Below are 12,873 nucleotides of genomic sequence, written 5' to 3' on the forward strand. Positions count from 1 at the left end.
GGTATAATCATATGCTGTCATTTGTAGAATTCTTTCCTTCAGTACATGTACTGGTATTCGTAAGGCATTCCTAACTGTCTTCCTCACGGAGCTTCTGATTTCGATTCCATGACAAAGCCTGTATTCCGTGAGAACTGGCACCGTTCGCCGCTGTGCGGGCCCGGGACCCGCGGTACCTGTTCAGGTCCCAGATGATGCAGGTGCCATCGAGGCTCACGCTTATCAGGATGCTGTAGGGTTTGCAGACAAACAGGCTGGTGACCTCCTCCGTGTGCCCGTAGAGGTGCACCTGGGACTCCATCTCTATCTCTGAAGGCTGACAGTCAAAATGAAGGAAAATGTCAGATAAAAGCAATGACAAAAGGGGTCTAGCATTTATCTCAAAAATAAAAACACCCGCCGGACCCGCCACACTGCCCGGACCCACCGCGCTGCCCGCCATCCTGTTGGCGTAGGCGGTGATGACGCCACACCGGCTCCCGGTGAACAGCTGGCAGCTGTCGGGCACCCACGCACAGCTGGTCACCTTGGGAAACGACAAATCACAGATGATCGTGTTTAAAAAGCATCAGAAATGCCGCTACTTTTCTGACGACTATTTTCAAAATACATGATCACAAAATTTGAGGGAAACGTTTTACTTGCAATGATCAGAATGGTGCAAAGATATAAAAAGAGAGTATTCTGCAACTTTCATCAGGTGCCTAAAGCTGCTTCCAAATTAAAATGTTTATGCACCTACATTTTTCTGTATACATACACTTACACGCACGCACACGCTCACACACACACACACACACACACACACGATCATTTGGTTCTAATTAATCAGAAAACGAAGACAAAGGGACAGCAGGACTCTCATCTCTGATGATGATGAAGATGGTCAGTGCGTGGTCTTCACGTAATAGTCTAACGAACCTTCTCGAGAGCTAACGAGTGAACAGTGTGTTTCTAAGGATGGAAACGAGGCCCCGTATTCTCGCCCAGTTAGCTACGGTGAAGCGCTTCTCACACAGCGCTTTGCGGGAGGAGCCTGGACCCTCCTGCTCTGCCAAACGGACTTACGAGCATATTCCCGCGTCGTTAATGATGTCTGTGTGCTGGAGCTTGCATGACAGAAGTAATTTTGCAATGCTTACATTAAGATTTCTAATAAACGTGCTTTTCACCGTCCTTCCTTCTTACTTTTGTTCGTTGGTACGCCAGATAACAAAAGGCGAGGGTGACTTTTTCCAGGTGTATTAGGGTTAAGTAAACAAGTCATCGCTCTCTTTTCCTTCTCTGCCAACAGTTCCCCAAAGCAGTGGCTCCATCACGGCGCTCAGGGAATGGGGTGCTTGTGGGCACAGAACAGGCAGCAGGTGTCGGGTGGGTGACGGAGGTCTGAGCACAGTGAAGTACCTCCCCAGGGAAGGCAGTCAGAGAAGGGAGCTCCCGTGCAGCCTAGGAGGCTGGGGCCACGTGCATGTATGCACTGTGCACACACAGACATCCTCTACAATAAGGAGCTAATATGCTCATTAGACCAAACAGCAGAACGACCGTTGTCTGGACAACCTTCCGGACAAAGCTGGGGCTGCGAGGGCCGAGCCCCTTGAACGAATTTCATGCATCAGGCCTCTAGTTATATATAAGACAGTTTCCAAAGGAACTTTACAGATGTTAGAGACATCTCACAACAGCTCGCGGAGACAGCAGCGGAGTCCCTCTTCCCAGTTTTGAAGAGGACAGGAACTCAAGCTCGGGAGGCGAGTCACTTGACAAAGCCAAGGCGACACAGGAAATAACAGGCCGGGACGCTCCTTCCACCGTAGCCTGACGCCCAGGTACCTGTCCACTGGGGGAGCGCCAGGTGTGGAGGGTGCACAGGGGAGAAGGCAGGCGGACGCTATGAGGTGAAAGCCATGCTGATTCTGTTCACACAATGTGCCCTTGGTGACAGCTGAGCTGACCACACGTCTCCATGAGATACGGGGCGTCTGGAAGCCCCGAGACCAGGCAGGTGCCCAGCGGCACCAGCTTCTCGCTGAGACACGTCGCTGGATCTTGGAGCCTGGCTGCTATGGTCTGGCCTACGTGAGCATGTCTCACCGTTATTACCAGTACGAACACCGCGCAGCAGCCTACCTGGTGCTGCTGAGAGCTCTGGATGAAGTTGACGGGAGGCTCGCTCTGCTTGCTCTTCAGCCTCAGGATGTTGTCGGCGTAGCCCCAGCTCAGGATGGCCGACCACTGGATGTCCGTGCTGTTCATGCTCCGCACGCCTGGGGGGAGGGAGGGCCAGGCTCAGGCTCCCTGTGCCCGCAGCCCTGACACACAGGGCACGGGCTGGAGCTCACACAGCAGCACAGCATCTGTGCAAAGGCATCTTCACGTCCACAGGATGAGCGGTTTATGCTCATTCTATTCCTTTAATGCTAATGCGGTTCCTTTTCAACTGTGTTAAGGGATTTTTATAAAAGACAGGAATAGTCAAGCTCACTCTAGTCATGTTCTGCAGCAATTTATTTCTAAAAACAAACATGAACCAGATGCTGTGTAAACAGCTCCCCAGATAACCCCGTGGCAGCACCCAGATGCCATCCCTGGTTGGGGTGCGTGGGAGGCAACCCATATGTTTCTCTCTCACATCGATGCTTCTCTCTAAAAAAAAACAAAAACAGAAACAACACCACACCCTGGGGTGAGGATGTGTGTGTCTGAAAGAGCCGAGGCCCAGCCAGGCTTAGCCATTTCACTTAGGTGCCGAGTGTCTGGTAGGGGTCCCAGCACCCTGGGCAGGGGCTGGGTTGGGTGGGTGGGTGGGTGCATGGACCCCAAGGAGCACGCGGCACCCACAGCCACGTGTGTGCTAACGGGCGGCTGCTAAGAAGCATCCACTTCAGCCCACACGCAGCGTCCAGGCCAAGCTGATCTGAACAGATGGTGCCCTCCGCCCTTCCTCCAGGGCCCACAGCCCACGCCTCGTCAGCAGGGCAAGCTCTCCTGCTCGCCCTGAGGGGACCCTGTCCCGTGTCCCGTGCCTCGGGGACACTTAGGCACAGGAGGGGGCACCCTGCACAGCACCCTCCAGCATGTGGCTGAGTGAGTGGGCGCCTGAGGATGAGGATGGCGTTCCAGCCATAGGCGGTTTTCAACCCATTTTCAAGGCTCTGATGGCCCCTCGCTTTGCTGTTTACATTTGAGGAACAGATTTGATGGTCACGTAAGTGTATCTATTCCGGGATTCAAGGGCCTCAAAGGGAACATTTTCACTAAATTATCGATAAAGTTTCCATCTGTGAGCAGAACTGCTTATTCTTGTGCCTTCAACTCCCCCTTGATCCCAATGGCACTGCATCCAACTCCCACTTGTTTCATGTAGCCTATGTTTCATTCCCGCTTCGTGCTACATCACCACAGATCGGATCAGTGTTCACCCAGGACTCAGAGAACTTAGAGACGAAACAATAGCAGCTCAGATGACCTGGAACACTCAAACCCACGCACAGCACGGGTGACGTTCGCTTCTTTTACCTTGCTCTTTGCTGTAGGTCACCAGAAGGCAGAAGTTCTGGGACAGGCCGCAGATGGCCCTGGTGGGCAGCGCCTGCAGGGAGCCCAGTCGCTCCCCGTGGGGCTGGCTGAAGCAGACCACAGGCACCGGGGCACTCGGGGAGCCCACGTACTCCCCCCACTTCAGGCCTTTTATCCACGACAAAGGACTCTAAACCAAACAAGAAAAGGTATGATTTTTAAAGAGGTAGTACATATAGATGACTCCTAATTTAAAGTCTAAACAAAGTGAAAGCAACCTGGCTCCCAGCCCCTGAGGTCCCCCGGACCTCACCCTCCTCACTTCCTGGGATCCCCACGGCAGCCCCTGTGGACTCCCATCCACGTCTCCCCGCTTACGCTGCCTTCGCAATGAAGAGCAGAGTGGACGATTAGAACTTATTTTCCTTTTAAGGTTTTCTTGTTTTATTTCTCTATTGCAAAGTGAAAATTGCACCCACTTCCTACTTTAAGAGGCAACACTTGCTCTCATCATAGCCCGGGAAGACCAAAGCACACGTGGGTTCCTGCTCATTGTGAACGTCCCTTCCACACGGCCTACCGGGTGGGGGGCTTCTCGGACCGGCTCCCGGGTCTCCCTGAAGGCAAACTGCACGAGCAGCCCCACAGCCGCAGGCAGCTCTCCCTCGAGGCTGAGCCTGGACCCCGGCCTGCTCACGTGGGCCGCCTGGAACAGCTGGCGAGGCGTCTGGCCGTAGGTCTTGATCATGGTTTCCAGCGCTCGCCTCTGCACCGGATCCTCAACCGCAGAGACATCCATCCCAAAATACGTCTGAAAGGTGAAGGGGAGGGGAGGCAGGTCTGTGTGAAGCCAGGTCGGCAGGAACACCAAAGGCCAGCAACACGTGCTCTGCTCGCCACGCCGGCCTGGCTCCTCTCCTGTTTCCATGGAAACGACTCTGAGACGCTGAGATTAGAAAGTGATGTTTCTGAAGGGATGGACGAGAATACTGCGTCCTGACTGATTGATGCTGATCAGCACAGAAATGAAGTTAACAGACAATATTGGTAGGTTCGAGAGGGTTATTTAGGTTCTAACAGTTCAGTGTCACTGCCAATTCTCTCTGATAACGTAGGCATTTTACAGAAACCAGCTGGCCTGCAAACACTCAGGCTCTACCTTACTCTACGTAAGTGCAGGCTCCTTTCAGATCGCTTACCGCGGGATGGAACACGTTGATGGCGTGGACGGACGCCTTCCCTTTCTGCTTGTACCCGAACACCAGGTCCACCCACTGGCAGATGTTCTGGGACACATGGTCCGACTCCAGAGCCTGGCGGTGGATGAGGATGAAGAGACGCGGGTCGTTCCGCGCCCACGGCGGCAGGTTGACGTGATTCACCCGCTCGCCATTCTGCCGCACTCCAAAATCGAAACCTAAAAACAAGACTGATCTTAACGTGTGTCTTCCTCAGAGAAGTGTGTCTCCTGCTTCGTAGGCACTGAGTGGTCCTGAGAGCTCACAGGAATGGTGGCCGACATTCTAACCAGGAAAAGGAGCAGCAAAGAGGACAGGACACGGACGCTCGTCACTCACTCACCCAACAACAGAGCCACACGGACAGTCCGTCCCGTTAACCTGGAGACAGGCTGTGACGGGTAATGAAGGCTGTTGCTCTGAGCTGCTAAGTGTGGGGGTTGTTATGCAGCCACCGAAACTGGAACTCACACACGAGAAGCGACGGACAGAGAGGACAGGCAGTGGCGTTAAGTCGGAGCCCCAACCTGAAAGCCACAGGCAGGCCCCACCGGCAGGCGCTGGCCTCACTGCGACGTTCCTCACGTGGCAGCACAGGAAACCTGCCCCCGGGACGCGGAGTGGGGGTTTACTCATCATGCTCAAACACTCCAGACAGCGAGTATGGAGTGAGATTCTGCAAGAATCGGCCCAACACTAACTGCCCTAAAGAGAGAATTCTCACCTTCACATCTTCCTAAAGGTCACATTACAACATGAAATTAAGTCATTAGAAGCAGCCCCAAATGCCTCTCAGGGGGTTAACTAATCTGTTAATTCTATCCTCTAGTGTTCCTTTCCGTTATTAGATACTAGAGGCCGGTGCACAAAATTCATGCATGGGAAGGTCCCTAGGCCTGGCTGGCGATCAGGGCTAATCAGGGCCTTCCTTTGTTCCACGCCACCCACTGGTGGTCAGCGCACATCATAGTGAGCGATCGAACTCTCAGTCTCCCTGTTGAACTCCTGAGGGGACACTTTGCATATTAGCCTTTTATATATAGAGATTTCTGGTTAGAGTCTTTTACTTATACACTACCATTCCTCATAAAAATCACTGAGATTTTGGTTAATTAACATTGTGTTTTCAATAAATTCATGACTCATTTTTTAAAATTATCTTGTAATCTGAAATTACATTGGTAATCTGAAAAAAATAATTTCTGTAACAAAAATAAAATACATGTTTACAAAGAATTTTAATAGCTCAAAGTCACAGTTTCCCAGATATATTTAGTCCTATAAAATACTTAAAATCCTCATGCTGATTTGGAAATAAAATCATGTACTTAATAAAGGTATTCTCTTATTTATGGACTCAAATTTTAGGACTTAAAACAGCTATTTTTATTTTTGGAAAATTATAAAATAAGCACAAATGCTCAAAAACATAAACTAGAAATGATCCCGTTATACCTTCTCGGTTGACTAAGAACTCCGGGAGATAGAAGAACTCCGGGACCAGTTCCTTCACGTCAGTCATGGACTCAAAGGAGGAGAGGCGCCAGGTCGTGTTCATGGAGTGGAAGGTTCTGTCCGGGATGTCAAAGCTTTGATCTGTAAAGAAATAAAAGTAAGAACTAAGACACAGAGACCTGACTCCATTTGAAGCCTGACGTAATTTATTTCGCTCCTTCAAAAAGATTACTAGTAAAATGATGTTCATTTTGCTTACCTATAGTTTAAGAGGTTATTCATTTATTCTTGATAATAAGTATTTCTATACATAATTTGAGACCGTATTATATTATTTAAAATCTGTATTGTTTTCATAATACATAAAACTAGATGAGTTTCTAGCATTTGTTTAATTGATGACTGTCTACCCAAGTGGAATAAAAGTTCCGTAAGAGCAGGGACCTGGGGTATCACCGATACCGAGCATGTACTAGGTACTCAGTAACAGTTTGTTTATGGAATGAGTGAATAATAAGGAAGTAAAATTAAAGTTCGAATGGATAAAATACCCTTTCCCCATCAGGAAGCAAAATTACTCCTTTGCCTCTAATTGTTAGGACCAGTTTTTCTTCCTTCTCTTTAGATGCTCTCACTCTCTCCTCGCTAAGTTTTCCTGGTGCAGACTGTTCACACTCCAGAGCTGAGCTCTGCGCTGCGTCCCTGGCTGAGGGCAGGCCCAGAGCAGGAGCGGCGCCGAAGGCAGCCCTGGAGACAGCGGGGCGGACGCTTCTCGGGGGCCGTTCCGTCTAAAACTCCTCTGAACTGGCTGAAACGTGAGCACGTTTTTCATTTGGAAACTATCACGGACTGGTCTCAGCATCAAGCGAGGCACATTTTACCAAGATGTGCCAACTCCTTCCCCACGCCTGAGCTATACTCCGCCCGCGCATTTCCTGTTCCTTTTACCTCTTTCTTACCTGGTCTGTTGGGTCAGTCAGCACTGCCTGCCACTAAATAAAATCTGCGAAGAATTAGGTTTACAGACATTTCCTTATTCTCAGGGAGTTGGGAGGGTCACTTAAAGAAATGTTTACTAACTCACTCTGGAAAAAATGGGGTAAGACCTTGCACATAGGAACCTCTTGGCCTGATGTCAAACTAACTAAGGATAACTAGCCTGGGACAGACACTGGGAGGCAGAGAGGGTCAGGCAATATCCTCATGTGCTTGAACAGCTGTCCCGTGTTCATCTGTCCTGTGCACTCACAGGGGACAAACATAAGAAAGCCCTTGTATAGACCAAGGAGACAGTCATTCCTGCAAGAGGGTGCATGTGAGTAACACCATGGTTCTCATTAGAAACTGACAGGGGAATGTGTCCCCGTTTGCACACAAATCCATTCGCCTCGAGCTATTCGCCTTCAGGCCTGCAGCTGCCACTTACAATGCCAGCGGAGGCAGAGGGTTATTAACTAGAAAGTTACCAGGTGAAGGTGGCGATGTGGCTCTCCTATTATTTATTTAGCAGTTATTTGTAATAAACTACCACAACATACTCCCCTTTAGGGTTCAAAGATAACTGTGATCTGAAATAAGTATTAAGTTGAGTATCTTTAAAAAGAGAACCGCATACATTTTTTAGGGTAAAAGGGGTAAATTTTATGGTATGTGAATTACATCTGAATTCTTTAAAGTGACTTGCGTTTTATAAACTTTGACATGTTTAATTTGAAGCTAATATTTGAGACATTAGCAAGAGGATTTGGCTGTGGCAGGTTTTAGAAGGGAATTTTGTCAAAGGAACAGACAGAACTCGTTTCCTGCGGTTTGATAGGCCTGGAGACATTCCCAGGAGGTAGCCCAGTGTCCTCTGCCAAGCAGCCTGCCTTTCCGGCACCGGCCAGGGCTCACCTTGGTAGGCCAGGAACATCCTGGTGAAGGGTGGCATGCGGACCAGGAAGTGCAGCACGGTGCCGCTGTTGGAGTAGTGGGAGCCGTAGTGGTAGGGCTGCACCGGCGGCAGCGGGTCGTCCTCGCGGGCCCCTTTGCGGAACTCTTCCTCCAAGTACTGAGGGACACAGGGAACCAGACACTGTGGCCACCAAGCCCCCTGTGTGGCTTCACAGCCCTTCCCTGCCAGCCCTGTGCCCGTTCTCCACGCCGCCCTCCCTCGTGTTCTGACCTCAGCCACCTGAGTGTCTGGGGTGCCCTCCGGGGTGCCCGGCTGCTGCCTGACCACCTGGAGGTACCTCCCAGTCTGCACCCTCCCCTCTTCCTCCCTCCGTCTCTCTCTCCTCCCTTCCACTCTCTCTAAAAATCCATGGAGAAAATATTCTCGGACGAGGGTTAACAACAACAACAAAAACCTTCTAATTTCTGTTAATAAAGTAATGCATAATTGACTATGCACAATGAGAGATTACGGTGCCTCATAAATACACTGATATTGTTACAGAAATAACCCCAGGGCATAGAGTGTCCCTGGAAATCTTTGTGATTTTTATAAGGAATATAATTATTTATGTATTTCAATATAACAATGGATTACTAGCTCCCAACTTATGCCACTCTAGTAAGTGTACTTTTTCTGGGTAAAATGTTTTCAGAGAATTGAGACAGACTAATATTTAAAATCATATAATGATTTCCAGTTGTCTGTCAATCAAAGTACAAAGACGTGAAAAACAGAAAAATCAATACTATATGTTTAAAATTTCTAAACACAAGTAAAACACAACTCTTTAAAACAAAGCTCCAGTTTTCATTGATCAAAAATGAGGGAAAACAGAACCCACCTTGTATGTGTCCACGTAGCGATCCTCCTTCTCTTTGTACTGCACGGCGATGGGCTTGGAGAGGTTTCTAGAGGGAGAGAGGGTGGGACTAGACGGCACCTGATGCTGCCAGGATCAAGCTGCCCAGAGGTCTGCACCCTCAAGTGCGTAAGTGACCTACAGAGCACTCGGCCCTCAGTTTAGTGCTTACACTTGCTGCTTGGCAACTAACAGTCACCATTCAAAATCATGGTTTCATACACGTTAGGGGAGAACTTTCTAAGCAGGCCCTACGGGTCTCAGCCATTCCTGACTTAGGAGTAAGCACTACAAGAACAGCACGGCCATCCCTCCCTCCCTGCCCCGCCCTCTTCCTCCAGGACTGCGAGGGATGCTGCCGTGGCAACTGGGGGCTCCGGTTCCCATCTCCCAGACTCCATGCCTAGTTAGGCAGTGAGGCATGAAGGGCAGTTTGGACAGGAAATATGACCATGAGGAGATGTCACATAATTATGAGGTTAGTGGAAACTGAAGAAACTACACACTTAAAATGGCCAAGCTGAGATGCAGAGTGCACTCACTGAAATAAGCATCCTGCTATCTGATTCGCAGATCACGAGAAATACATGTCCATCTCACAGACATTGCCACCAAAGGTGACAGCGGGCCTGATCGAGTCAATCAACTCCCAAAGGATGCCTCGAGTACCAGGAGGGGACATCTGAAATGGGCTGGATATGAGATGATGCCATGAAAATTGATAATTTTCTGAGCTGTGATAATGGGACTGAAGTTAGGTAAGAAACATTCCACCTTTTTCCTAGGAGATATGGACTGAAGGCCACAGGAGGGACAGAACAAGAGGTCTGCCATTTGTCTTACATAAAAAGAAAAAAAAGAGATGATGTAAGTTTGGCAAACATCTTCCTAATTGTTGAGTTGGGATGATGGACATATGGCGGTTCATTCCATTTTCATTCAATTTTGTGCACGTTTGAAAATTCCTGCGATAAAAGCTTTAATGAAATAAACAGCACATGGATGGAGCTGAAAGGGGTGTTCCTGTTACCTGTAGACGGACGGGTCCCCGAGGTCGAGGGTCTCGCTCACGTAGTCAGCCAGGATGAAGGGGAACACCGGGTACTGCATGAGGTCGTTGAAGGATCGGCCGGCGTGTTTGTTTAAGTGCGTCAGATATTCAAAGTTAGTAATCTGCCCGGTGTACCACAAGTTGGTCAGCGCGGTGATGTTGCCATATTCCAGAAGGTTGGGGAGGTCGTTGGTCAGGATACTGTGGTACACGTCGTCGCGAACCTGCACGCAGGGAGAAGAAAACAGCCCAGTGGGGAAGGGGCTTCTCATTAAGAAGAGACTAATCAGCCGGGTCCAATGCTGCTGGCGGCCCATCAGCTGAGGACACGGAGGCAGCCACCGTAGCTGAAGGCTGTGGGGGTCCAGAGAGGGCCTGTCAGACGGGAAATCTACTTTCAAGTTTAAACTACGTTAGGCTGGTCATCCACCCATTTGTTCATTCATCACAGTCCCTTTGGGAAATCAGGATTTAATAGTTTTGGAGTACAAAAATCTAGGGTTTACTTTAATTAGGACTGAGAAATAAGGCAATCTTTATTTGATTTCAGAAAGAGTGAATGGAAGTTTAGATCAGTTAGACTTGAGGGCGATGAGCAGTACCCGGTGCCATGAACTTGAAGTGCGTCTGCCGCAGGGCAGCCCACCCACCTTGGTGCTGTCCAGGGCCAGCAGCAGCGTCCGGCCGTTGGTCAGGAAGATCTCCACGGCGTTGTCTCTCAGCTGCCACCAGCGCTTGTGGACTTCTTTGATTTCCTCGTACGTCCAGGAAAAGGACGCTGGTTCCAATTCTCCCTGAGGGCTCTGGGCAAAGGAGAGAGATGGAAGTACCCACTTTGCATGAAATATTAATAATCATTTTAATTTTAGACTCTTAAAAAATATCAAAATGCAATATGGTAGATGAGATTCTCTGAAAATCCTCTACCACACACTTCAAAATGCTGAATAAAAATTAGGCTTTTTTTTTTAGTTAATAGACTTGATTTTTTAATACTTTATTTTTCAGAGCAGTTTTAGGTTAAAGAAAATTTAGCATGAGCCAGCAGAATCTACTATCAAGTTTAAAATACTTTTTAGAACTGCCTTTCATAAAATATGTTCACCTCAGATAAATCGACACATAAAGTCACAATAAATGAGCTCTAATAGTTCTACCTGCTTTTTGGTGATACCGAATTTATACATTTTTGGAATTTGTGTGGATTTAGTACAAACTTAAGCGACTACTCACCGAACTTTCAACTGTATCAGAAGCATTATCTTCCACAAAATACATTCCACATTTACCTGCAGAACATAACTGCATGTGAGTTTAAAGACGTATTGCGCCATTACCTTGTATGGTAAAAAGCATGACCTTTGGAGCCAGTGGCCTGAATCTGAGACCATCACCCAGAAATAGTTCCTGACACTCGACCCCTAGTCGTGAACAGCATCCGCAAGATCTCGGGCAAGTTGCTCAGGTTCTCTGTGTCTTAGTGACCTTATAAAAAGAAGGGGGTGAGGGAGGACTCTATTTCACAGGGTTGCTGTGGGAATTCGATCATATATAAAATAAAAGGAATGATTCTCAACACAGGAGCTGCCCCATGGTGGTCAGTGCACTTCTCACAGAAGCCGGGCTCACAACTGGCGAGCGCAGCGGTGGTGGGGGGAGCCTCTCCTGCCTCTGTGGCAGGTGGACATCCCCCGAGGGGTCCCGGACTGCGAGAGGGCACAGGCTGGGCTGAGGGGATCCCCCTGCTCCTTCCCAGTGCACGAATGTTGTGTACCGGGCTTCTAGTTAAATATAAAAATGTATACTCATGAAGAAAGTCAGCTTTATAAAAATTAAAATGCTGCCATTTCTTCACACCCATGAGTCCATGCATTATACATAATGTCAAGGCAGAATAACCTACGTGATGTTAGAGAGAATTTAACTCCTTTAATGGCAGTGGCCAAAACAATGCTTCCACTGATCACAAATGAAACAAGGCAGGTGAGTCTGAGGAAAACTCCCAAAAATGTGACTTACCCAATAACAACTCGCCAGCTGTCTCCCTAGACGGTGCGACGCTGATACACCTGCGATTCACTCTGTCAAAATACATTTAAAATCACTATGAATGCTTTGACCAGTTTTAGAAAGTATAAGCTTTATTCTATCTAGTAAAAGATTTCAGCAAAGCAGACAAGTTTCAAGTACAAGACGTCTTGTCAAAACCCTCGTAAAAATATTATCTCTTTAACATTCTAGTAGAGGAGAAAAATGATGGAAACTTTTAGGAAAGGCTAATAATCCCTATACCCTGTAGGCAGAATACAGGATTCAGTTACTGAAAAGAGACTTGAATATTTTATATTTTCCAGTAAATAAGCAAACATTGGTTCATGCCTCTGATACTTCAAACACATAAGAAAAGTCTAGTTTCTAGGAAAACCAGGATTTAGAGTCACAAAAGTTCCTCTCTTCTTTAGTCAAGACACTTACATTCTCTGAGTCTGTTTTCCATCTATAAAATGGGCATGACAATAACTGACGCATCACTACTGGGCGATGCTAAGCTACGCTGGCGTTTCCACCTTCCTCATGGAACAACAGGTAAGGAAACGGACGCGGAGAGGTGAGGAACTTGCCCACGATCAGAAAGCTGGAGAGCGCGGGCCCAGCATCTGAACCTGTCATCACTGCACTGATGGCCTGTGGATGCCGCGGCAGCGCTGCCCATTTCACAGGCTGTCAGGACAGGTGAGTACAGAGGCATCCGTGTGCAAACAAGGGCCAGAGCACCAGGACACAAGTCCCGGGCTCCTTCCTGTCAAGCTGTCTT

The 12,873-nt window shown here is 48.4% G+C and overlaps 1 protein-coding gene across 2 annotated transcripts in view; it reads right to left on the reverse strand.

The window, feature by feature from the left end:
- Positions 1 to 12,873, reverse strand: part of LYST (lysosomal trafficking regulator) — a 73,234-nt gene that overhangs the window by 3,880 nt on the left and 56,481 nt on the right. For both annotated transcript variants that reach the window (XM_070401272.1, XM_070401271.1), the window contains 13 exons: positions 12,078 to 12,139; positions 11,292 to 11,347; positions 10,709 to 10,861; positions 10,038 to 10,282; positions 8,990 to 9,056; positions 8,106 to 8,262; positions 6,213 to 6,353; positions 4,719 to 4,936; positions 4,100 to 4,330; positions 3,520 to 3,709; positions 2,131 to 2,267; positions 428 to 526; positions 177 to 316 (listed from right to left, as the gene is read on the reverse strand). In XM_070401272.1, the coding sequence (XP_070257373.1) occupies positions 177 to 316; positions 428 to 526; positions 2,131 to 2,267; positions 3,520 to 3,709; positions 4,100 to 4,330; positions 4,719 to 4,936; positions 6,213 to 6,353; positions 8,106 to 8,262; positions 8,990 to 9,056; positions 10,038 to 10,282; positions 10,709 to 10,861; positions 11,292 to 11,347; positions 12,078 to 12,139 (1,896 nt within the window). The remainder of the gene's footprint in view (positions 1 to 176; positions 317 to 427; positions 527 to 2,130; positions 2,268 to 3,519; positions 3,710 to 4,099; positions 4,331 to 4,718; positions 4,937 to 6,212; positions 6,354 to 8,105; positions 8,263 to 8,989; positions 9,057 to 10,037; positions 10,283 to 10,708; positions 10,862 to 11,291; positions 11,348 to 12,077; positions 12,140 to 12,873) is intronic.

The sequence above is a fragment of the Myotis yumanensis genome, unplaced genomic scaffold, assembly GCF_028538775.1.
Source record: "Myotis yumanensis isolate MYYU_CA2020_CCGP unplaced genomic scaffold, mMyoYum1.0.hap1 SCAF_22, whole genome shotgun sequence".
In the NCBI taxonomy this organism is placed as follows: Eukaryota; Metazoa; Chordata; class Mammalia; order Chiroptera; family Vespertilionidae; genus Myotis; species Myotis yumanensis.